Genomic DNA, 25,371 nt, shown 5'->3' with positions numbered 1-25,371 from the left:
AATCCCTCTAATCTGACTGACATTTAAATAATAACAGAATATATTTAAATACTCATCATGTGACATGATCAGCTCAAACATGATATTAAACAGTTTTACACATAAAACGACCCCTGTGACTGACCTGTGAGTCCCGTGAGGATGACAAGAATTCTGAGATGAACAGCCATGTCGCAGAGAAAGTGCAGTTTGACAAATGAACAGGCAATGCACTGTCTAATTATCTACTTCCTGATTTCTTGAACAAAAATCTATCTTCCTCCTCCTTTTAAGTCAGTTCATTCGGTTTGATGGCAAAACACACAGTGATGGATCTACATTTTGCATTGGTGATCAAACAATTGTTCCATAGCAAACAAAGCTATATGAAACCTAAGTTACAAAGCACTTTCCATTATTGAAATAAAATTTGTAAAAAAAACCTGTACTTTACTTTTGCGCTGGCCTTGAATTATGCCAAATATTATAAAACAACCCTGGATCGAACATGAGATCTACTGGAGACGATTAATAAACAATTAGATGATCAGATATACCATGAAATAAATTAAAGTGCTCTGTGAATCATTATAGCCTTCAGTGGCTATATGTCATCTCAGTGGTTGGAAAAGAGGCAGCAAGACACTTAAACCATTTTAGCCACAAGGTCACTTCCCTGTTTTTGGCTCATATTCTAAATGTTGTTCTTGTACCATCAGATACTTAATGTACTGCATGTGCATATGTGTCAAAGCCACACTGACAACTTCCTCTCATCACTTTTAACTGTCTCGACATAGCACCATGGTGCCATTCCTCAACACATGAATTCTTGACTTTTAACCATGTGTGTGTGCAGATTTGTGCAAAACACAGGGAGTCTCCAAGATAGCTGTTACAAACTTGGCTCAGGCTTGTAACACAGCACATCTCTGATGCAGACTGCAGGACACATTGATTTATTCAGAATGACAGAAAGACACTGTGCATAAAGTTGTACATCAGAATGAGTTCAGTCAGTTTTTTTTATCTTGGAGCTACTGTAGTGTGCTGTATATCATGTCACACTCTCTTCAGGTGTACGGTTCTGCTGGATGAGGACAAACAAACACACATTTGGGCAAGTGTGTTTTCAGAAACTGTGTCTCTTTTTTAATGCCTTTAAGTTAACTAGTTTTCCTTGTGTGGTTTACCTTCTTCTGGGCTGCCACATGTTGATTATGAACAATGGTGGAGTAGTGCACATCAGGATCACTCCCAGTTTGTGAGCCCTATGATGAGTGAATATGAAATTTGACATTAATCTCATTATATATTGCGTTCTGTTGCATTTTTTGCTTGTCTAAAAGCACAATCATTTGAATACAGCTGGACTATCACTGGCAGGACTGCCATTCAACCCTTCCAAACCAGCTTAAATGAATGTAAACCTTCTTACAGGCCCTATTCCAAAAAAGTTGTGCGCAGTGTAAAACACTGAACAGAATGTGAAAACTTGACTAGCCTTTTTGACATGTATTCAATTGAAAACAGTACAAAGACAATATATTTAATGTTTAACCTCATCAACTTCATCAATTTTTGTAAATTTCTCAATTTCTCAACTTTTTTGAATTGTTTTATATTTAAATGACCAGGAGATTTACCTACTGTATGTCATTTCTTGTTTCAGTTTAAAAGTTCAAGTTGTTCTTCACAGGTCTACTTTTGTGCAACACGTGGTGAATAATGTGTGACAGAGCTGTTAACAGCAGCACAGAAGAAATATTATCAGGGTTGTTCCATCAAGTTCTCCAGTCTGATCTGTCACACAGCTGCAGTTACCCAGCCTGCACCACCCTGTTACTTTCCGATCTTCTTATAGTGACAAATGACAGTAAAGCACACTTCCTCCTTCAAATGCTTCAACTTCCTGCTGTCCACGTACAGAATTAGCTCATCTTGAAAAGAAAAAGCACCATACAAATGAAGCATGGTCTGTTTTATTACCTGAGACATTTAAATGTCTTGTGTGTTTAGAATATTTAGTGGATTTTACCTGTGGTGACTGACAGCTGAAAACATTTTTCTGATATCAGTGCTCCATTTCACGTCCACAGCACACCAGTGACCAGTGTTCATCTCCGTCAGATCATTAATAGTCACCCTGAAAATTCTTTGTGTTTTGTCATCGAAAATTAAAAACTTTCCTGAACTATGTGGCTCGTTTTTCTCAACTACTTCTTTGCATTAGGGCCAACCCTTTCCTCCACAAGTATTTCACACGGTCTCTGTAGCGTGGCTCATAGAGACGTGGGATAGAGATGGAGCCTCTGGCCTTGACTGACACTTTAGTCACTGGAATAATGTCACAGCGAATTCCTCACAAAACACCAGCAGACATTTAACTCATAGCGGTGCCTTCAGATGCATTGTATATGTCACTGTCAGTTGTAGAAACACATGTCCATCGCCTCTGCATTACATTGAGGCCCTGTTGTTCTTGTTAACTCCTTTCATATGGATGAAGACGATTTACAGGCTACAGGCTGACACCTTATCTCCTGGCAGAGAGGACAGTGTTTTCCTGGACCATAAAGACTTCAAATGAGGACAGTCTTAATTAATTTACAACTAAACTCCCATTTTTGAACTTACTTTCCCCTCCAAACAGATAAATCCTTCCCTCACAGGTCAGTCTGAGGAAACATGGAGTTACCTACTCTTTCCACATCAGGAGGGACCGGAGCTATCTGGTCATCAGAGACTGTGTTAATACAATGTCTTTACATTTGCAGATTAAGTAACACGCCTGATGTCTCTCTCTCTCTCTCTCACCCTCTTTGTCTGTCTGACTTCTGATCCACAAACACACTCTCCAGAGTGGACACCAGACACCTTCTGACTTGTGTTCTATGCTATTACTCTGTCTTCTGTTATTTACGACACATCTGGTCTCACTATCTGTGGGACATTCCATTCAAATGGCCTCTGTATTCTTCCAGATTTCAGACCATTTCTAATTAACCATTAGGTCAGTATCTCACATTCTTAATTCTAACACATTAAGAAACAGTGAAAGAAGTTCATAAAACTGATCTTTTTCCCGTTTCTCTACGATTAAGATTGACTGAGATCAAGTTTTAATGTTTAATCTGTCCTGTGTTCGGTGGAACCACAGCACCTCCTGATGGTGAGTCCTGGTACAGTTGGACGAGAAATATTCTGTTTAATATGTTTATGGTTATAACCAGTAAATGTCTCTGATATGTCTTTGTTTTAACAAGTATTAAGCTAGATCTAGAAAAAAATATGTATACGTGATTTTAATCACGTCATAATCCTTTTCATGATAGACAAAGTACATCTATTAAGCCATGGTGAGATTCTGTGAAAGGGGAAGTACTGTTTTGTAACGTTTAAATCTTGGAGACAAAAGCCGGCAAGTCCTGCCCCCCAGACACGCCTCGATTTGCAAATAATAAAACGGAGCGATCACGTCTCTCGAGTCCAGTTCAGTTTTAGTTTTTCAGTTATTCTTTAGTTTAAGTTTTCTTTTGTTTTAAAGTTTTCTTTTGTAACTTATTCTTGAAGCTTTTTACTTTACTTTGAAACACGTTCCAAGACAGCGATCTCAGCAGAAGTGCTCACGCGTTGATTTTTCTCACTTTTATATTTTTCGCAGTATTGATTAGCTTCTTTTATTAAGTTTGTATCAGAACGAAGTTCTGTTGTAATTTGTTTTATACAGCTAAGTATCGTAACCTGCTTTTGAAGAAGTGAACTTAATTTAGATTATCTTGCATTAACTAACAACGGAAGATCCGCCTGATCAACGTATCATCCTCAGTTATTTTATTCAAGAAGTTAAATTTAGTTTACAAAGTCAGAGCCTGAGAACCACTCGAAGAAACGAAGAACATCTTTATCAATCATCATCAGGACACTACAGCAACTTGCTGTGTCCGAAACCGTGCAAGCGGTTTCCAACGAAAGACAGACTCTTTGACAAGCCCCCAGCGCTCGCTAGCGGTACCATCCCGCTGGGCATTGAGCCAAGATCTCACCGGATCGGTACGGGACCAGCTGCCCTCTTCCTAAGACATCGGACCGAGGTGCCCAACCGACTGATACCGGACGAGCTGACCCTCGGCCATTGGACCGGGACTGCCAGCTAGAGCCGCAAATCACCCGAGGGAATCCGCTGCCGCGGACTCCGCAACTCTGCTAAGAAAGTAAGCTCTCCATCACTCACAACAGCTGGATTCACACATGATACATGAGATGGTGTATATGGCTCTGATTATGATCTTTTAGCTTAAGAGAAATTCGGTTAGGGTCTCGTTAGTATTAAAAATTACTCCCGTAATATTTAAATGCTTCAACCTAACTCGTGATCTCACCATCAGCCCATATTCCACTAGTAACCCATTACTTAGTTATTCCATATTTCCTGTTACCTGTTGTTATTCATTTAAATTGCCATTTCATTTATTTAATCTGAATTATTTAGTCAATAAACATATTTAACCGTATGTCGTTGTCTGTGCAGGTTTGTTTTTAATGTGGAGAACCGATGGATATGTGTAGAATTCACTACTTCATTTATGAGATTGAATAAATTGATCTGAAATTGAGTAGAATTGACACAAGTTATACTTGTCCAGTTGAATTTGATTAATTACCTCCGGATTATTCAAATAGACAAAACAACGGAGGTGGTGCCCCATTAACGAGTGTTTTATTAATCGCCAGTGGTTAATAAATTACATTTATTATTAGTGTATCTCCTACACAGTTACAGGTTATTCAATCACATAAGTATACCACACATCTGTTACAGGTCAGTATTATGACATAACTGTGAATTTGTGACACATTATTATTAATTAATATCAATGGCTCGTTACATACTATCAAGATTCTGTCAGTTATAAACCTGACTATCATGTATGCATAGTTTTCTGATTAAGGCTTAGCTGACTTACCCACAGGTCCACTGAGTATTAGGTGAGTAATATATGGAGAAGTCATGCCTGCATCAGTGCTGACATTAAATCAGCACTTTTCTGTACTACAGCTGGTATATTGTACTGGGTGGCCTCCTCATTTTGACCCTTCTCTGGGTCCTGCAGTAAACTGACCTGGTCATGTCTGGCTTTGGAACAATGCATTGCCTGTTTGGCCACATTATCAACTGTTCACTTCATGTTATCAAGTTTTATTTACTTTCTTTACTTATATGTTAGATAAACATTGACCTATCTTCATAAAGACTGTCACACTGTCCCAAACAAATAAATGAAATAAATGCAAAGTAAAACTCAAACCACTTTTTAAAAGAATTTGAATATGAGGACAAAGTAACTGCTGAGTTTGAAAAATTAAGTGCTCAGCCTATCAGATAACAATGGCTGTGGTTGCTTGAGTGCAGACTTATCCAAATCCAATAAATTCTTCATTATTCTTCATTATATTAAGCATAGCATCCGGGACCGCCTTAGACTTGTTCCAGTCCTGAAAAGATCCCACAAAATAATGTACTCATTGTAAACGCGTGCTGATTCCTGGCTTCTCGGCTGAAAATTCAGTTATTATCTATTCACCCTCAAGCAAATGCAAAGTCAGGGGCAGCATTCTCCTAAACAACTTAAGTAGATCGGGAAACACACCTGGAAAAAATTAGAAAAAAAACATAAAATGGCTCCACTACGGAAGCCCTAAAGGGCCATGCATTCATACATTTTATTTCCTCCGTTTTCCCGTGATAACGAGTTAATTTCATTTGTTTTCTCGAGATCTCGAGTTATTATCTCGAAATAACAACTGCCGTTTTCCCAAGATAACGGGATAATTTTCTCGAGATCTTGAGAAAACAAAACGATAGTGTAGTAAATTAAATCATTGCAGGAAACATCATTCAGTGTAGCAATGTCAGAGGAGCAGAAGCATATCGATCACCACGTCACATATCTTTTCAGTCAAGGCCTGACACAGGCTGAAATAGCATTATGCCTTGCTATTACAGATAATATACACATTAGTCTAAAAAGACGGTTAGCAAGGCTTCAGCTATATCGGCGGCGCAATCTAAGTGAGCCTGATGTCGTCATTAACTACATAGCTGACCAGCTATGTAGTTAATGAGGAGATCTCGAATTAATTATATCGTTATCCCCGAAAAACAAAGTTTCGTTATCTCGAGATCTCGAGAAAATTATCTTGTTATCTCGGGAAAACAAAGTTTCGTTATCTCGAGATCTCGAGAAAATTATGTCGTTATCTCGGGAAAACGGCAGTTGTTATTTCGAGATAATAACTCGAGATCCTCGAGAAAACAAATGAAATTAACTCATTATCACGGGAAAATGGAGGAAATAAAATGTATGAATACATGGCCCTTTAGGGCTTCCGTACTCCACACTGCTCGACCAGCGTAATCCAAAACTTTGAAGCTCTGAGATCCCAAACTGATTTGAAAAGACGTCATTTACATCCTTTTTTAGGCTGAAATCTTCACTATCTGTTAAGTTAAAAGAGTTAGCATACACCCTATCTGAAGTGGGTGCATCAGCTGAATCCTCCCACCCAACCATGGTGTAAATGATCTCTTTTCAAATCAATTTGGGATCTCAAGGTGTCCAAAGCCTTTGATTACACCAGACGAGCTGTATGGAGCAATTTTCTGTTTTCTTTCAGGTGTTGTGTTGTACGTTTCAAACAACTCCCCATCTACCTCTGTAGATGTCCAGTAGAATGCTCCATGAAGCTCCAGAAAGTTTTGTGGACTCCTGAGCCACTGTTCAAGAAAACATTGAATGCAAGAAAATAAACAAGCCTGGGACATTTCCAAAAGTATACATATCTTTCAAGTTCAGTTGCCTACGATACAGCACCTAGATTTACCATGACCTGGATGACTGAGAACCTTCATCAACATACATAACTTGATTTCCGATTAGACCTTTGACTTTATTTATTTTTATATTTTCATGTTTTGTTTTGTACTTTTGTTTTTATTTCCTCATACTCAGCCTGTAAATGTGTACTTTTCGTCATTTATTCCAAATGAACATTGTAATGTCCAGACTTTGGTTATAAATAAAGGTAGGGCAAAAAACACTATGTCCGACGTATGCTGATGACGTCTTCGTCGATTATTAATGACGTTTTTATGTAACTTCATTTGACTGCGCGAAATACAAAGCGACAGGAACATGTCGCGGTGGAGTTAACGGCTCCACCAGGTAGTCGGCGTATATCTGCTCCTCACTGACCGACTCTCCTGCTCAGTGATGGAGTATGGAAAGGAGAGAGTGGTGGCGTTGGTGGACATGGACTGTTTTTACGTCCAGGTGGAGCAGAGGCTCAATCCAGCTCTGAGGAACACCCCCTGTGTGGTGGCCCAGTACAAGACGTGGAAAGGAGGCAGGTGAGTTTGTCACACAGAGACGCTGTTTTTATGGTCAACACAGCTGAAACAGATAGCGAGCAGGCTGTCTCACAAAGCAGGTGCGTTGCGCTTTCTCGCTAGCATTTAGCATTTAGTTGCTCAGCCAAGAGCTGTGCCTGTTTATCCTGTGCTGTTGTCCATTTAAGCTAGCTTCTGCTTCTTGAGACAGCGTCGAAAAGAAGCAGACTACGAGACCAGAGCAAAGCTCCTTCTGCTAAAACTCAGTTCAGTGAGGCCTCAGTGTTATGATCATAGTGACTCTATATTGCACCCTGACTGTAATGAAAGGTAGCACAGGAGCATAAACAATGGAGTGTAGATGAGTTTTATCAGATTAATTCATGCAAGTATATCAGAAAGTAAAACTTAAAGCAAGAGCTGCAGAGTGAGATCGATGACAGGACAGGAAGTGGGCCTGACTTAAGTGACTGAAGTAGATGGGGACTTCTTTTAAATGTTAAAAAACAAACAAACAAACAAACTAAAATTGCTCCATACAGCTTGTCCGGCACAATTCAAGTCTCTGTAAGGTCCGAGATCCCAAACTTATGTAAAAAGACATTAATTACACTCGTTTTTAGCCAAAATCATCACTTAGTTAGCTAAAAATGTTAGCGCACACCCTGTCTGAAGTGGGTGCACAAGCTTTGTAAATTAACATTTTGGAGTTTGCCAGTATGGAGCCTTTTGATTTGATTTTATCTGTTGTTTTTAAACTTTTGAAACAAGTCCCCATCTACTTCAGTTGTTAAGGAGAATCCTGCAACGCTAAAATGCCTAAATGAACTTAATGCCTCACTAGCTTTTTCACAGCATTCAAATGACCTGATACTGAAACTTTAAAGAGATGGTAAGCCTTTCCTGTTGAAAGATGGTGGATGTGAAAGGCCTCCTTGATCTTTCTCCGGTCCCTGACATCTGGTCTGCTCAGTTGTGTTTACCATTTAAATTGCTGTCTCTGTGTTGGAAACTCACCCGCCTGCCCCCCTGAACCATACAGTTAATATGTTCTTATAGTTTGTTAACTTTGGTTTTTAACTAAATATCATCCTCTGTTAGTATCATAGCTGTGAGCTATGAGGCCAGGGCCCATGGTGTCACCAGGAACATGTGGGTGGACGATGCAAAGACAAAATGCTCAGATCTCCAGGTGGCACGAGTGCGTGAGTCTCATGGCAAAGCAGACCTGACACAGTAAGTGCTGTTCATGTACCTCCACACCTGTTCACAGTTCCTGGGGTTGTGTCATGAAACGTTTCTTTCTTTGATTGGATAGTAAACGTGTGTTGTTTGATATCTCCACTCCTCTGACCAGCTGTAAAATAACCTGCTCACTGTTGTGTAGTTACAGGGATGCCAGTGTGGAGGTGATTGAGGTGATGTCTCGCTTTGCTGTGATTGAGAGAGCCAGCATTGATGAGGCCTACATGGATCTGACGGCTGCGGTCCAGCAGCGGCTCAAAAACATGACCGACAAACAAATTGATCCTCACCTGCTTAGGACAACCTACGTCCAGGGGTACCCACAAAGCTCATCCGAACAGGACGCTGCAGAGGATGCTGCCTTGGACAAAGGTATTATAACCAAACCTAAAATAACTAATAGATAACTCAAATAATGGGCACGACACACAGGAAATTTGTTTAAAAAAAGTTATGCTTAACCGCAAAAACTGTAATAGGATGTAGCTTCCTAATAGCGTGATGTTTGTCCCCAGAGGAACAGAGGTCCAGAGGTCTCCAGCAGTGGCTGGAATCCTTACCCGACTCTTTACTAGGGGAGCAGAGTTCTGCAGAACTGCAGCTAACTGTGGGGGCACTCATTGTGGAGGAAATGAGGGCAGCCGTGGAGAAACACACAGGCTTCCGCTGTTCAGCAGGAATATCACACAACAAGGTAGAGAAACCTCTTTTGCGTTGTTCTTATAAATAGAATGCTTGTACAGAACTTTATAGAACAGTAATTGTCCTCGCCAGGTTCACAGTTTACTGTCTACTTTTTCAGGTATTGGCCAAACTTGCCTGCGGTCTGAACAAACCTAACCGACAAACCATTCTTCCTTTGGACTCTGTGACAGAACTTTTCAACTCTCTACCCATCGGCAAGATGTGAGTTCAAAGCACTACTACATAAATAATTTACTCATTACAAATTACACTCACATTTTGAGAATAAAGGTAGAAGATGACTAACAATACACTGTACTTTTGTATGGCTTGCGTAACCCGTGCAGCCGTAACCTGGGGGGTAAGATGGGAGCCTCCATTACAGAAACTCTGGGAGTACAGAACATGGGACATCTGACTCGTTTCTCTCAGGCCCAACTGGGACAGCACTTTGGAGAAAAGACAGGGTAAGACAAGCCAGGTATTCATTTAAAAGTTTTAAGTGTTGTTTTAAGTGGTTTTTGCATTGTCACTATGACTGTAATTGACTTTTGATTATAAAACCATTTGAACTAGTCATTACATGGGAAATTACATTTATTTAAACTAACTGTTTTACTTCACCTGATGTCTCTGGTCTAAAAGCATCCACAAAAGCATAATCCATGCATATGAAACAAGACTGGCTCTGGGCAAAGTTTTTCTCCTACTGGACAAACCTGTTTGATAAAAAGTGCTCCAGAAAAAAACAGGACTTCAACTCTTACCAATGTATCTCTCTGCTTTGCAGCCAGTGGCTGTACGACTTATGTCGAGGGATTGAGTTTGAAGCAGTGAAACCCAGACAGCTTCCTAAATCCATAGGCTGCAGTAAAAACTTCCCTGGGAAGACATCGTTGGCTACGAAAGAGCAGGTAAAGCTCGTCAGTCTCTTTTATTTTTAGTCTCAGACCGAAACTGATGAAACTTTGAGACAGTGTAGTTGAGACAATGTAGTTGTCTCAAAGTTTCATCAGTTTCAGTCCATCTAGATGCATAAGGAAGTTGGCATTAGACACATTCCTGAAGATTGTTTTCATGTTAATTGTAATACACTTTGTGTAGGTACAGTATTGGCTTCATCAGCTGGCCCTTGAGCTAGAGGAGAGGCTGACCAAGGACAGAGAAGTGGTGAGAAAAAGCGATGTTTGGTTATGTAATTATTATTTAATTATATATATTTTTATTTGTTATTGCAGCAGTAGTACCTATTTTCTATAAATATGACTGGGTTTCACACCAGTGCCTACCATTTCTAACCATCTGACAGAACGGTCGAGTGGCTAAGTTGTTGACAATTGGTGTACGTCAGCTTGGGGACAAGAGGCCGAGCAGCTTCTCTCGCTGTTGTGCTTTAGTGCGCTACGAGGCTACCAAACTATCCAGTGACAGCTTCGCCATCATCAAGAGCCTCAACACGGCAGGAAACCATCAGGCAGCATGGTATTTACAACATAATAACATGGTAAAATATTGAAAGTCAGTGGTTGGAGGAATCCTGTGTGAGTTATAACACTGTCTTGCATCACGTCCCCAGGACTCCACCCCTCACCCTGCTACACATCTCAGCTAGCAAGTTCAGTGACGCTCCATCCGCAGGGGGAATCACTGGCTTTCTTTCCAGTGATGTCACTTCAACCCAGAGTGTTTTCTCCACCACTCAGTCCTCCACCCAGCCAACCACTGAATTGAAAAATGACTCCATGTGCAAACAACCTGGCACCATCCAGTCCTTCTTTCAAAAGGCAGCAGAGAAACAAAGACAGAAGGTTACAAAAGATGAGGAGGATGATGCCGTTGGCTCCACAGGAAGTCTCCTATCTTTCTCCTCTGCTGCTGATACTCAGCTGGAGACAGATACCAATTGCCCTGTTTCCTCCCTTCCAGTTATTTCTCACTCTAAAAATGGTTTAGCGAGCCCCCATTCTGGCATTTCCTCTTTCTTTCACAAGAAGAGCCTTGAAAGAAGCTTACAGGCCTCAGTCTCCACATTGCACAAGCCTGAACCTTTAAATGAAGAAGACTCTGAAGACACTGTGGCTGCTGTGTCTGAGGTCACATCACATCGGTCACCATATGAGAAGTCAGAGGACGAACCGGACATTGATCCAGATCTAAACCACCATCCTCCCAGTGTGGCCAGAGAAGACCTGTTGAACTGTGAACGCTGTGGCCAGGAGGTGTCAGTCTGGGACATGCCTGAACACAATGACTATCACTTTGCACTGGACCTCCAGAACTCGCTCTCTTCATCAACAGGTTCAGCAAACACCTCTGCCTCTTCATCCACCATGTCCTCTTCTTCTCTAACTCCTCTCAGAGTGGGAGCGGCAGGCACGGCCCAGTCCTCCCGGGGCAAGACAAAACCAAGAGGCCAGTCGGGACCCCAGTCGAAAAGACATCGCTCCCAGGGGGGAAACACAGGCACTCTGGATTCTTTTTTTAAGAGGAGCTGAAGATGTGCTTTAGACCTTCCTTTTTCAATCACAAATTTCTAATGATGTCCAAATGATCAATGTTATTGGGCTATTATTATTATTATTATTGTTGTGAGAATATGTAAAAATTACAGTGTCTTTTTTTCCTGTGTGCTTTTTAATATGAAGGGAAAGGCCATATTTTAAAGCCATATCTTTGTAAAGCAGAGTATATTAAAGATACTTTTTACATTACATTTTGTAATAGTTTACATTATGTTGTAATCTTCTGACATGCCAGCAGATGTCACCAGTCAGGTGAATAGTCAACAGGAAGCCTCTCTTAAATCTTAATATGAAGTTTTCTTGTGAACTCAAGAGGTAGTAAGACAAATTTTTTGATCTGTGGTGCACTGACAGACCCTCAATGAGGAAGTTACTCTTGCGCTGTCTTGTGTCAGCTGAGGGAGCAGAATAGGAGAAAATGAAACCAAGCCTTTAAAACCGAATGTTGTGTAGCGAGTCATGGCTCTGCAACATGTGATCCTGTAGATAGAAGCTGGGCGTATGGTGACATGGTGGAAAACACAGCAATTTAAAAGATAACAAAAGAAGACGCCCACTAAAGAGATAATTAAAGTTTTATTCATGTGCATCATGAAACACAAATTGGATCTGTACATAAATATTGCATTTCACCCAAATAATGATCAAAATATTACAATCTTGATTAAAAGGAAAACTTACAGGTGATTTCAGAAAAGTGAAGATGTTTTGGTGTCATTAAGAAGACTGCGAAAACAGTGAAAAACTTTGAATGAACTGTAAAATCTGGAACTACTAGAAATCTATAAAATACATCTCAGATGCATTAAAACAAACACCTGATAAAACTCTTCATAAAAGCTATAAAATATTTTGGTTGAAATGCGTTCTTTGAGTGCACATAAACGGTGCATAACAACAACGCGGGTGCAACAAAACGGGGCACACATTTCATCGTTGATGTTACTGGGACAATATATGTATAAGTCACATCAACATGCTTTACTAAAACAGAAGACAAGGCCAACAGCAGCCTTTAACAGAGAAGCAATTAACATTCATTTTCAAAGTCATCTCCTAAATATCAAAAGCTGTTTAAAGGAGTAGCACCAACTTTATTAGATTTTTTACTAAGTTGTAAAACTTTGGGGTGTAATGGTAAACTACTCCAACAGTAGTTCCATCAGGCACTGTGTTAAACCCCTTTAAAGTTAGCGACATCAGTAACTTGAGTGAGGAGACGACATGTACCTCGAACATAATTGCTTTGAAACAAAGCTGCGTTTGTAGGCAGCTTCACATACTATAGAATCTTGGGAGAAACACCCACAACTTGTTATCCCCATCAAGACCTCCCTCCCTCCCCCATAGCCAGCGACAGAAATCTCCAACAAAGTTCTTCTGTGAGAGTGGAATGCTGTCTAACACATCATCTACACTGACCTGAGTAACTAAAGCACTTGAAAGAAAGGCAGTGAGATCATTACCATCTCACTGCACTAACGTGAGGCATTATTTGTGAATAAAAAACAGAATTCTCACAGACATACTCAACATAACAAAACAAGTTAATATGTGATTGCCAGTGCGAGTTATCTTGGCAGGCTGACAAACAAACTGTGTCAAGTTCTAACTTTGCATACCTCGCAAATTCATGCTCTGCTTTACCTTCATAAAGTGCCCTAGTCAGCAATATAGCTTGAAGATGGTTTAGCTTATGTACGACTTATAAGCTGTGTCTGAGGCCTACAGAAGTATTTCAGTGCTTTCATGATGATCTCACGCAATCCATAAAAGGTTGGATTTTAGGCCTTGTTTTCACATGTAAACATACTTTTTAAAACACATTTTTCCCTTCTGTTCACAACAATTCTGTCCACACAACTTTTGTTTTACCAAATATCTTAATGCGCATGAGAATGCAAAAATGATTTAAAATGCTCACACAAGCATACTGGACCAGTAGGTGGTGATGAAGTCTACATCAAGGATATGTCAAAATCAGAGGAGAACATTCTGAGCATGTGCAGTAAGCTTTCTCTCCTTTAACAAAAATAACGAAAACTTCTTTCGTAGTTGTTTAACACCTTCCTGGCACACAGCCTAGATGTGCAAACCAAACGAAACAAACCAGTAGGCAGCCATTGGTGTTGCTGATGTTCACGAGGGTCAGCAGAAACCAGAATTTTTAAAACTCTGCACTTAAGATGTTTTCAAAATCTCGGTTTTACTGACCTATAACACAGTTTGCGTGTGAATGCGCGGCTGAAACACAGAGAAAGAGGTTTGTTTGGTAAAATATATGTTTACATGTAAACAAGGCCTTGGAGTATTCAAATACAGTGAGATCAGAGGCTTGTCCTTATCAGTCAGGCACAGTGCTGGTAACACAGACAAGCTGCTGTGGGGCGATGACAACAATGACACCTTCATGTCCACGCGTCTCATACTTGCAATTCATGAGTTTGTAAACGATTATCTGCCAAAGGTATATCAACACTGGCATTAATGTTTCAGTGCAAGTGTGTGTCAGGAGTGCATTTAGGTGTAAACTGTGTAAGTAGCACCTCAATGTGGGTGTGGGAAAGCAATTGCTTAGTTGCCACTTACTGATCTGTGCATCGCAATGACGTGTTCCTGACATTCTATCACTTTGGTAGTGCTAAGGTGTTAAAAAGTCATTTCTTCTTAGCAGTGGCATGAGTAGAAACACAACTTTACACATTAACACCAGAAAACAGACTCAAATATCAGCGGTTATGTTAAAGGCTGAAGAAGACAAATGAGGTGACAGCAAGGCTCCGGGAAAAGTTGATAAAACAATAAAATCATGTGAAAGGGAGTAACTGCGCAGGGAACAGGGCTGAGTTGCCTTTGGAGGTTGTTTATGAAGCACCTTGTTTTTGGGTGGGACGGTTTTCTGTCGTGGATCTCAGAGAAAACTTTAGGCTTCGTCATCCTCGCTTTGGGATGGTCGGTACTGGGCGACGGGTTGCAACTTGGTGACGTGGCCGATTCCTTTGGTCACGCCCTCTCTGAAGAGCACCTTAGCTCCTACCTTCAGGTATTCAGGGTGCTTGATGAACTTAAAGAGGACCACTGCTTTCTCACCTGTCCTCAGCTCCTCCTGTAATACAGTGATGTATCATAAGAAGAGGACGAATAGAGACAGCATTAAGAATAACCAAATGTAATAATAGTCAGACAAGACCACTTGTTGCTCAGTAAATGAACCAACCTTGCCGTACACAGCTTCCACAGTGGCGGTCTGTCTCACATTGCCGATGTGCACAGTAACCTGAAAGCCCTTGTGGAAGGTCTTGGCATGGAATAGCAGTACAATCTCAGCCTCAAACATCCAGCAGATGGTAGGATCCATCTCCGGACTCACCATCACCATCCCCTGTAATTGGAAAACAGATGATCATCATTGTGCACACAGTGTAGAATTTTTCCATATGAATCAGTGGTAAAGTACCACATTATTTATTTTAATAAAAATAAGAGAAACACACACTTATACTGGGATGGATGGTTTAGAGCTGCAATGATTAGTCAATTCATTAATTAGTTGATCTAAAAAAAATTTGTTGGCAAATATTTTTATTATAGATTAATCATTTCAGTCACTTTTCAAGCAAAGATGTCAAAGGTTTGCTTGTCTTGACTTCTTAAATGTTAGTGTTTTTTTATCATTTATGATAGTAAATGAAGATTCAATTTAAAGACATCAGTTTTGGAAACTGTGATAAGCATTTTCAATTTTTTTTGACATTGTATAGATTAAACGATTAATCTATAAATCGTGAATATTATTATTAGATTAATCGATAATGAAAAAAAAATCATTGTAGACAATGAAAAGAAAAAGTTAAAAAAGTTTTGTCTCACCTTGCGTAGTAATGACCGATCGAAGTTACCCAGGGCGAGTGTGGCAGCCTGGCCAGCTCTGAGTACCCTGCACGCCGAGCGATTCCTTTGGATGCTCCCGATGGTCAACTTGTGGAACTGGCCAGAGTCTGTGGGCCCTACCACAAGATGATCTCCCTCACGGCAAATACCACTGCACAATCAAAGAATATCGTAGGTCAGACACGATGTCCATGCTAGACAAAACAGAGAAAGCAAGTGGAACAGAGGAACATGAAGCAAGCTTTTCAGCACACTGACCTGTACAGAGTACCTCCCACGACAGTCCCCACCTCTGGCACTGTGTAGATCTCATCCACCTGTGAAGACACACACTGCTGTCAATCACGTCACAATCATTTGTAGGTATTTAAACTGCAAATTAACAATTGTGTATGTTTGTGCCAGCTGATTGCTTTATCTGAGACTAACCTGAAACTCGGTTAGTTGTTGCATAAGCTCCTCCTGCGCCTTGCTGTTGCTGAGAGGGGGGATGATGTTGAAGAAGACCTTCAGCAAGTCTAGACTCTCTCCAGACACACTGGACAAGGTGAAGATGGGCGTGATGCTGCCGGGAAGAGCACAAGTATGTGATCAACACAAACAGACGTTCTACTGTTATGAGTTCTAAATTAAAGAGGAAGCATACATGTATCTGCAAAACAAATAGAAACATGAAATAGTTCATACTTTGGTGATTGTGCGAACTGTTGTGCTGCTGTGACGGCATCATCGTTACTGCCTATGACCATGGGCACCTTGTTGCAGCCCGGCTGCTTCAGGACACGCTCCAACTGCCGCACAGTGCGCTCCACTGTGGCTCGCGTACAGAGGTCCACCTTACTGATGACGATGAAGATGGGCACCTTCAGGGCCATGGCGAGCCCAAGATGCTCCCGTGTTGTACCAGCTGGAAAAGAGGTAGTAGGGATTCAGATAAAGCTGTTGGGAGGGTTACATAAGGGAGTCCACATCCATCCAGGGAAAGGGCTGCTGTGACCTACGATAACCCCGCTTATCTGCTGGCTCTTAATTAGAGTCTGAGGGTCAGGAGACCATATGTTCAAACTGATAAGATCAGGTAGAATTTGCCATGACATATGATTACTATGTTGTTGGAAGAAGAAGATAAGATAGCAGTACAGGATTATTCAAACATAAATTTAGACGAGCATTAAAGCCTTGCACGTCCAGGATGCCTTTTTCAAACATCTCACAGAGGCAGCAGCTTCCTGGAGGCATGGTGCCTGGTGGGTCATGTTTCTTTCTGTAAACAAGGCTGGCATGTGACAGAAAGCTGTATGTATAGTATGTGTATACTAACCCACTGACTGAAAGGAGTTCAAGGGTACTGACCCATAACACACATTACAGAGACAGACAGACAGACAGACAGAGACTCAAAATACCCTGACCTCCTTTATCACCTGAGCAGCAGATTGTAATGTTTGCTGTGTGTATTCTTAGTGCATCCAAGGTAAAGGTGCATAGGAGTAAACAAAGGTAATGAGTGTAGCGGATGTGCCAAAGCATCAAAGGAGGATACAAGATGATTACTCGCCCTTTGGCTTTTTTGGCTCATCAGAACCTAAGATGACTCCTATGCATTACACAGATCCATTACTCTGTTTCATAATTAAAGCCGTCACTCTTGGGTTGCAGACACTGTGTCCTCTTTCTGTCTGTTGAGTAGCTGAGGTGGTCCTCATTCTTGACCCCATTTCTCCCCCAGCATGCCCTATTTAGAAAATACACCCACACAAGCACAGCAACGCCTACATTCAAATGTGTACAGAAATTCAAGAATATAAATACATATAAAATAAATTATAATAATGTGTAGGCTTTTAAATAGTTGTAGCATTGCAGGTTGAGCTTTATTTTGATTAGTCCTTGAGGCCCATTTCAGTTTCCCCCTGTTGAATTCATATCCATGCCCTTTAAAGCCCTGCAGGGTTAAAATTAAAGTATTTTCCTTATTTGTAATGTAATCATCTTTTGGTTTGGGCATATTGCTACCAAGCAAATATAAATAAAATACTGCTCATTCACCAATGGACACATCCAGGTCAAAGGTACATTAACCACAGATTTACAAGTCTGCCTGCCTGTCATGGCTGAAAACTTGGCCTTTTAATTACACCGTGATTGTGCCTTGGAAATTCTTCAGCATTCCACTGTTTCTTAATTATCATCTTCTTCTACTTCTGCAGGTACATCACTTTTGTTGCTTTGTTTACCACTAAAAACAGAAAAATGTACCATTTGAAGTTGACATTGTTTAGAATTAAACAAAGGTCTCACACTGGCACCTGATTAGTAGCTTTTCAGGGGATAACCCCACAAACTCTGGACTAACAATGCTCTGGAACGAAGCCAACAAGCCTAAGGCTAAAGTCAGGTTTCACTTTGGAAAGTGAAAGTATTGTGCCAATGTGAAAACTTTCTTAGCCTGGGCTGACAGCTTCCTTTGTCTTCCTTCGTCAGGCGCAGTGTCAAAAGCTGAGGTCTGAATCACAGTTTTGCAATACCGTAGAAATCATATATTCAAAATGACCTTTAAAAATACCTGAAAACTGCCAGCCATACATTAACAGCAGCTGAATATAGTTCACCTAATAACTCCAGCTGACTGTGAGCTAGAGTGCTAAGTTGTGAGAAATGTCTCCAAGACTCAGGTTTCATTTACGACTCCTTGCTATGTGCAAAACTTAGAATAAACCTACAACAGATGTCTTAATAACTCTGTCATTTAAGGCTATTGCTTTCAAAAGCACAGAGATCCTCTACAGAAGGTCACAAGCAATAACAGTGTGTTCTTATCTGGGTGCACATGCTGTGCCCCCAGGGCCCCTCCTCTTTCCGTCATGTGGCAGAGTTAACGTGACAAAAATAAGTCAGGATGGCCGAGCGGTCTAAGGCGCTGCGTTCAGGTCGCAGTCTCCCCTGGAGGCGTGGGTTCGAATCCCACTTCTGACAACAACCTTTTTGGATCACAAACTAAATCAAATAGTCTTCTATTGTCACAGCAAGAAAAAGTACATTTAAAGATTTTAAAGCACCAATTTGTCTTCATAGTCAAAAGGGAAGAATTGCTGTCCAACCAGTTTAAGTAGCTCATATTTCTCAGTTCGTCCTTCCTGGACCTGGGTATGGTACAAGCTTCCTGCACTTAGTCTCATTTGCTGTTGTCATAAAAGGTCTGAGGGTTGGTGAAAGCACATAATGCTCTACCACAGAATGTTTCTATAAAAGTAGTTGTTCAAATTTAATGTCAAAGTAACAGTAAAGACCCAATGAAGTCGACGTGATGCAGAGACACAGGTAGTATTTCAGACGATGCCGAACTGACCAGATCTCAGATGAGGACTGAGAACCTTCATCAACATGACCAGTGATGCAAACAAAGGGAGCAGTCAGTAGTTGAAAGTCTAAACTTTATTCAAATGAGGGTGACATTCACCTGTCAGGTATGCAGTGTTTTGCAGAAAAATGAATGTGCCAGCATAATCCATCAAAGAAAATAACAAGCCTTACCGCTATGCAAAAGGCCAATGCCTGCAAGTATTTGGGGAATAACTTCTTGAGAATGTCAAATGTTTTGTTCTTTAAGCAAAGTCAGCAATGTTGACGTACTTGACTCAGAAATGAACGGATGGTATCTGAGATATTTTGGGACTTGTAGAGTCAGGAGGAACGTGGGGTAAAGTGGCAGTGGTAGGAATGGTTGCCTGTTACATAAGCTCAGATGTCACATGTTTGCAAAGTGCTAAGCCAGTTGGTCAACATAAGTCCACTACAGTGTGGAGGGGTGGTGTAAACAAACATAGGCTGTCTATCAGACTGGGTCTGCAAGGGTTTATTACCAGCCTGTGTCCCCTTTCAGCTTAGCTTATCTGAATAGTAAAGTGACTGGATAAAGTGCACACGGAGAGGCACAGTACATTTAAACTGAAATACAATGATGCTCAAATACTTTCTAAAATATTAGAAGGGTTCGTACAGCTTTAAGGGTAAAATTCAAGTACTTTCTGAGTACCTTAGAATTACAGACTCAAATCCTAATCACATCTAAATTGTTACCTGACGTGCAATTGCAAAAAAAGTTTACATAATTCCTTTATATCCACAGCAATTAGTGTATACTGTCACTTCGTTTATCTTAGTGACTGTTCATATTAACCTAGATAACATCAGGATTGTTTCATTTCAAATATTAAATGATTTTTATATGAGTGATTGTGTTGATGACAAAACAGATTATATTGTAAATCAAGTATTTTTTGAGGATTATATTTGACTTAAAGCAAATTCCTAACCTTAAAAAAACATAACAATCAAATTGTAACTCTAACCCGAACAGGTAAAAATAAAAGATTTTCCAAATTTTTGTGACTTTGTATAAAAAACTTTAATTAATCAATTGATACTCACCAATGCCGGTATTTGCGCTGACGACCAGCATAGCAAAGTCCGGACAGTAGCTGGTGAGGCCAAAGATGGTGGTCTTCAGGTACTTGTGGTGACCCGCCAGATCAATGAATGTGATCATTTTAGAGGCACTCTCGCAAATTTCCTCTGCTGTCCGAGACTCGCTGTAATTCACAACCTGGAAAAAGACGTAACCATAGTTGGGAGTGTCATGATCTCGATATCATTATATAAAGAGAAAAGATGCAACAACAACAACAACATATTCCTCAGTCATTAATCTAAAAGTACAATCCAGGCAAGATATTACTTACTATAACTTGCATATGCATTAGTTTGACAAGAAATACATTGCTCAATTAGAACTTTCCTTCCTCTTTATCATTATTACCAAAACCATAATGTCTTGTCTGATCTACTTGAACAACTAAATAAGTGAATCCCATGATAACCATAACATAATGTCTTCAATCTGTACTGCCATTAATGAAAATCATATATCATAACTAAGGTACACATTTTTCATTTTCTGGTGTTTCCTCACCTCTCCTTTACTGTTGAAGCCAAGGATCTCAAAGCTGATACTCGACGTGCGTCCTGTCTGGATCTCATGCAGATGTCTGAAGAGGTTAAGCCTTGCTCTTCCCCGCCCATTGTCCAGCTCACCCTGTGTCAAAACACCCAACAGAGTGGACTTGCCAGAGTCCACATTACCCAGTACAGCTACCCGCAGGTCCAAGAACTGCAGGAAAAACACAAAGAATGAGTAGTGATTAATAAAAAAAAGAATAGATCAACGATAAAAGAACAACAACCAGAAAGAAAAATGCTTCCACAGTGGCCCTACTAACCTGCTGGTCATCTGGCACCTTGCGAATGAGAACCTCAGCAATCTTACGAGGCACATCGGAATCATAGTCCACCTCTCGCTCTCTGAGAACAGTGATGTCTGCTCCGACTCTGTCCGAAGAAAAAAGAAAAACAAATAAATAAGGTATGGTGTTTTAATTGTGTAATTACAAAATGATCAGTTGCTATTAACAGTATGCTTATGCATTTGTTTTGTTGGGGTTATAACTTGTTGTCAAACAGTGACACTACGGTTTGAATAAAAAGAGAAGTTGATAAAATCTTACTTCTCTGCAAGTTTGTGGAGCGTCTTCAGTGACGCCCTCATATCTTCCTCCGATAGTCCCACCAGCATGCCATTATCCTCCACACCTATCTGATAGACAGCTTCGCCTCTACCCTCCTGCAGTCGCCATTTCATTTGTGTTGCCAGGTGCTCAAAGCGGTATTGTGTGGGGTTTACCAGCTTCAGCTAAACAAAGGAAAAACTTTAGACATCAGTGCTGAACTTAAACATAGATTGTGGAACGTGTAGTTAAATAATTCTAATGCAATAACTAATATTATGAAGGATTACTGTAGGGCTAAGGCAATAAAAATCTGAAACAAAGTCTATGTTGATGTGGGGAGGGAGGCGGCTGTCCAGATACTAAAAATGAGCTTTGCTAATCCACTGTGGTGTTGATTTTCCATGGTAGACTGTGTGAGAATGGACTTACATGTTTGAGCATATTACCAACATATTGCAGACAGCCTATTGTAATAACCAATAACCTCCATGGTCCTATCATGAAGAGGTTGACCTAACCATGAGCTATTTAGTGCTATATTGTTATATTAAGCAACTAGCTCAAAATATGTTTTTAACGCAACACAGTCCTTGCATGACAGCCAGTTTGCTTACCTTGTACTCTATATTTCCCTCTTCAGCCTAAGAGACGGGGAGGGAAACAAAGAGAGAGAACAGGAACAACAGCTGTCAGACTGTAGAGAAGTGAGACAACAGGCTATTGATTTGTTAAAAGACACAAAGAAAAGCAATCTGACTGAATGAGCGGCCAGTGCACTGCTGTGAATAGGTAATACAAACAGACTAACAGCTTAGTTGGACTTAATACACAGTTGAATAGTGTGTTATTAGGCAAAACACAGGAAAGTGTAAAGGTCAGTATACATTAGCAGTCAATATGGGACACATATCTCAAATGTATACTAATACTTATGATCAGTACAGGACAGTGGAGCTGGTTACGTGCTGGGGATCAGCTGTAACAACAACTGAGGCCATGGAATATGTTGAGACTTGCCCCCATTTTCATTACGAGCTTAAGACCATGGTGACTGGTCACAAACATTAACTAGCAAACATTAGGTAACTAACGTGGTGAAGACAATATCAAAGTAATCTTTCGTTACTGTGTAGTAACACAGTCCTTGGCTGTGTGAATGTCAGGGACTGTAATAGTAACGTTAGCTAGTTATAGCTCGACTGGGTACACCCCCCGCCCCCTGTTAGATATTTACAAACACAGCTGTTCCTCTTCTGCTAGCTAGCTAAAACACTAGCCAGCTACAGGAACCGTGTTTTAATTAAACACACTTCTGTAAAACCAATTACAAGTTCACAAAAAATGATAGCTTGCCACTGTATTGTTCGCCGAGTATACCGGTATCCTCTCATTCATTTTCCTTTACGTTACCGACTAGCTACGTGTCACTACGGGTTCAAAAACAAGTCAAAGCAGGATAGCCAACTCTGACGCTAATGGGGGATGCAATTCATATCTACGGTCGTCAACATGTACACCAACACTCATTTAAGCTTATATTGTTATTAGCAGACTTCCATAGGGCTGGTACATAATATTAGCTTGATAACGCCAGTAGCGGTAGTTGGCAGCCTTACCTCTGGAGGTAGATATGGGGTGTTATTGCTTGGTTTGAAGTTGCGGGAGAAACGAGCTTTGGATTTCTTGTTTTTCCCACAAGCTTTTTTGGAGGCTATCCCGTAGCCATTTCCCTGTTTGGCGGTGGCCGCAGCACCTTGAGACCCAGAGCCGTGTCCATTTCCTGAGCAAAATAACTCCGATACCCGCGCATCCATCAGCTACTTCGGGACCTAAGTTAACTTGTTAGCTCACTACCTGGATAAATATAATGCTGTTACATTAAAATAAACCCTAGCTGTATGTGAATGGAATTAGCCAGCTAGTGGTAGCTTCCAGCCCCCCAAAATAAAAACAAAGCACCGACCACCCCCAAACTCTTCAAACCGAACAATAACACCGCCGTCCGAGACTGTCGTTTTGACTTGACACTGGGCTACGTCACAGTCCGAAATGTCAACGGGGGCACCTGATTTCTACAACTTGAGAGCGCGAGCGAACGGTTCTTTGTTTTCTGACTGGCCTGAGAGCGACTGTAGTTTGAACACCGCCCGCCTAGCTACCACGGTTCCGATAACAGGCGCAGACAGACATGTACCGTTTTACAGAGCTTTGCATCAGACGAACAAGGAAACGCTGTTTACAAAAACATTAGACAGGTTGCAGGAGATGGTTACACAAGATCATAAACTGTTTCATCAGCTTAGACATACTTGAATTGAATTTGACCTGTAGGTTGGCAGCTACAGGCAATAAAGGAGAACACTTCTTCACTCCTGTGTTCATATTCAGAATCAGAATTCCTTTATTAGTCCCGCAGACGGGACAGCAGCCAAAGGACAGTTCAATATAACAATAATAATAGTAAAAAAAATAAACAATATCATAAAAAGGTAAGAAACAGAAATAGAATCGTATATACATAATATGTACAAATATAAACAGTGTGGGCAGTGTATTGTTTTTCATAAATAATAATTATGAGTATGACAATTGCCCAGTTAATGCAAACCAAAATGAGAACTTAGTAATGAGTTATGTATACAAGAAATGAGTTATGTATACAATATTATACATACTGTTATATTCAATAACTCCATGATGAGATACATGAGAATGTTATTATTTATTTATTTATTATTAGTTATTTTATTTAAACTAAAAAACAAAACATAGACATTGGCAAAGTAATACAAAACGTGGTTTATTTCTTAAAGGATTCATCCACTAGTGTTACTTCTTGTTGTTAACAATTACCATAGTTTCTATCATACAGCTTTACAGCGAATTTTGTCCCTGGAATTGGTTTTGCCAAATTGGCATTTTTCACCTGGCAACAACATCCAAATAGCAAGGGGACAAGAGTGCCATCAGGTGTTTGGTTGAACATATGACCGCTCCATGGACCTCTGGGTGCCCTTGAGAGGATACAGAGGGTTGAAGTGCACACTTATACTAATCCAGAGGAACAACAAGTATGTTGGCCACAGTTTTTGCCATAGCACACCATTTGAAAGTGGATCTGAACATAAGTGTGTTTAACCACTTCCTTGTTGTGTAGACTATTTGAATATGTTGCTTAGACTGGGTTTGGCTACATTATATAACACATTTGTTTGGCAAATGACTAGATTGGACGGATCAGTTGTTGCCAGCAAGCTCCATTACATTACAGACACTCCTCCTGTTGTGGAAATTACTTATGTAATCAGTGTCTTGTGGTATGATTGTTATGTTATTAGGGTTCAAGTAGTGTAGTAGGCTAGTTTACACTTTATTTTGCAATCTGCATTTTTCCCTTTCAAACACTTTGATCTTTTGTTCATTTCTAGCTTTTAAAGGTGCAGTATGTAAAAAATTGCCACCTTTCAAATTTATAACTAAAATAAGTAGGGGGCAGCGTATCACTAGAGTAACCACTAACTGCTGCTAATTGTAGCTAACCTTAGCTAGTTAATGTAATTTGTTGTGCAGCTAGCAGTTTGGACTGGGAGCTTAGGGACCAGGGGAGTGTTAGTGTTTACGCTGCTAGCAGAGGAGCTGTGAACTGGGACAGGGCTACTTGGTTAGCATGCTAACTTCAGTAGATGTCTCTGCAACATAATACATAGACATCATAATGTCAATACTGCTGTTTATTCACATTCTGTTGATAATGTTAGCTTTTTAATGTTTTCAACTAACATTCTTACATATTGTCCCTTTAAAATCACATGAAAGGAGCATCATCAGAGCTGTATTAGTTGGACAAATAAGTTAGACAAATAACTGAGTGTTAGTTAGACAAAAAGTACTTCAGCTCAACATCTTCCAACATCTTCAGTTTGAGATGTTCATGGTATGATAACCATCTCAGAATATGTCACATTTTCAAGATTTCATGGTATACAATATTATATAATTATTAGAATCATTATTTTCAATTACATTGACCCTTAATAGAATAAAAACAGTGTTTGTCACATACCTTTAAACTGCTGCAAACCTAGTTTACATG

The 25,371-nt window shown here is 40.3% G+C and overlaps 2 protein-coding genes and 1 non-coding gene across 3 annotated transcripts; 2 read left to right on the top strand and 1 right to left on the bottom strand.

The window, feature by feature from the left end:
* Positions 1-7,147: 7,147 nt before the first annotated feature.
* polh (polymerase (DNA directed), eta) lies at positions 7,148-12,009 on the top strand. The gene is made up of 10 exons (XM_073482031.1): positions 7,148-7,390; positions 8,471-8,605; positions 8,757-8,986; positions 9,130-9,308; positions 9,417-9,520; positions 9,646-9,765; positions 10,089-10,212; positions 10,403-10,468; positions 10,608-10,780; positions 10,875-12,009. Exons 1-10 carry the CDS (start codon positions 7,254-7,256, stop codon positions 11,791-11,793), a joined length of 2,187 nt encoding a protein of 728 aa, XP_073338132.1. The 5' UTR covers positions 7,148-7,253; the 3' UTR covers positions 11,794-12,009.
* Positions 12,010-12,377: 368 nt separating this feature from the next.
* gtpbp2a (GTP binding protein 2a) lies at positions 12,378-23,318 on the bottom strand. The gene is made up of 12 exons (XM_073482087.1): positions 22,895-23,318; positions 21,893-21,919; positions 21,276-21,460; positions 20,991-21,099; positions 20,684-20,881; positions 20,143-20,317; positions 16,399-16,618; positions 16,141-16,276; positions 15,970-16,028; positions 15,691-15,862; positions 15,038-15,202; positions 12,378-14,926 (listed from the first exon to the last, which is right to left on the bottom strand). Exons 1-12 carry the CDS (start codon positions 23,090-23,092, stop codon positions 14,744-14,746), a joined length of 1,827 nt encoding a protein of 608 aa, XP_073338188.1. The 5' UTR covers positions 23,093-23,318; the 3' UTR covers positions 12,378-14,743.
* trnal-cag (transfer RNA leucine (anticodon CAG)) lies at positions 18,605-18,687 on the top strand. The gene has a single exon. It is a non-coding gene; the product is annotated as a tRNA-Leu (tRNA).
* Positions 23,319-25,371: the final 2,053 nt, after the last annotated feature.

The sequence above is a fragment of the Pagrus major genome, chromosome 15 (assembly GCF_040436345.1).
Source record: "Pagrus major chromosome 15, Pma_NU_1.0".
In the NCBI taxonomy this organism is placed as follows: Eukaryota; Metazoa; Chordata; class Actinopteri; order Spariformes; family Sparidae; genus Pagrus; species Pagrus major.
This window is presented reverse-complemented; position numbering and strand designations above follow the sequence as displayed.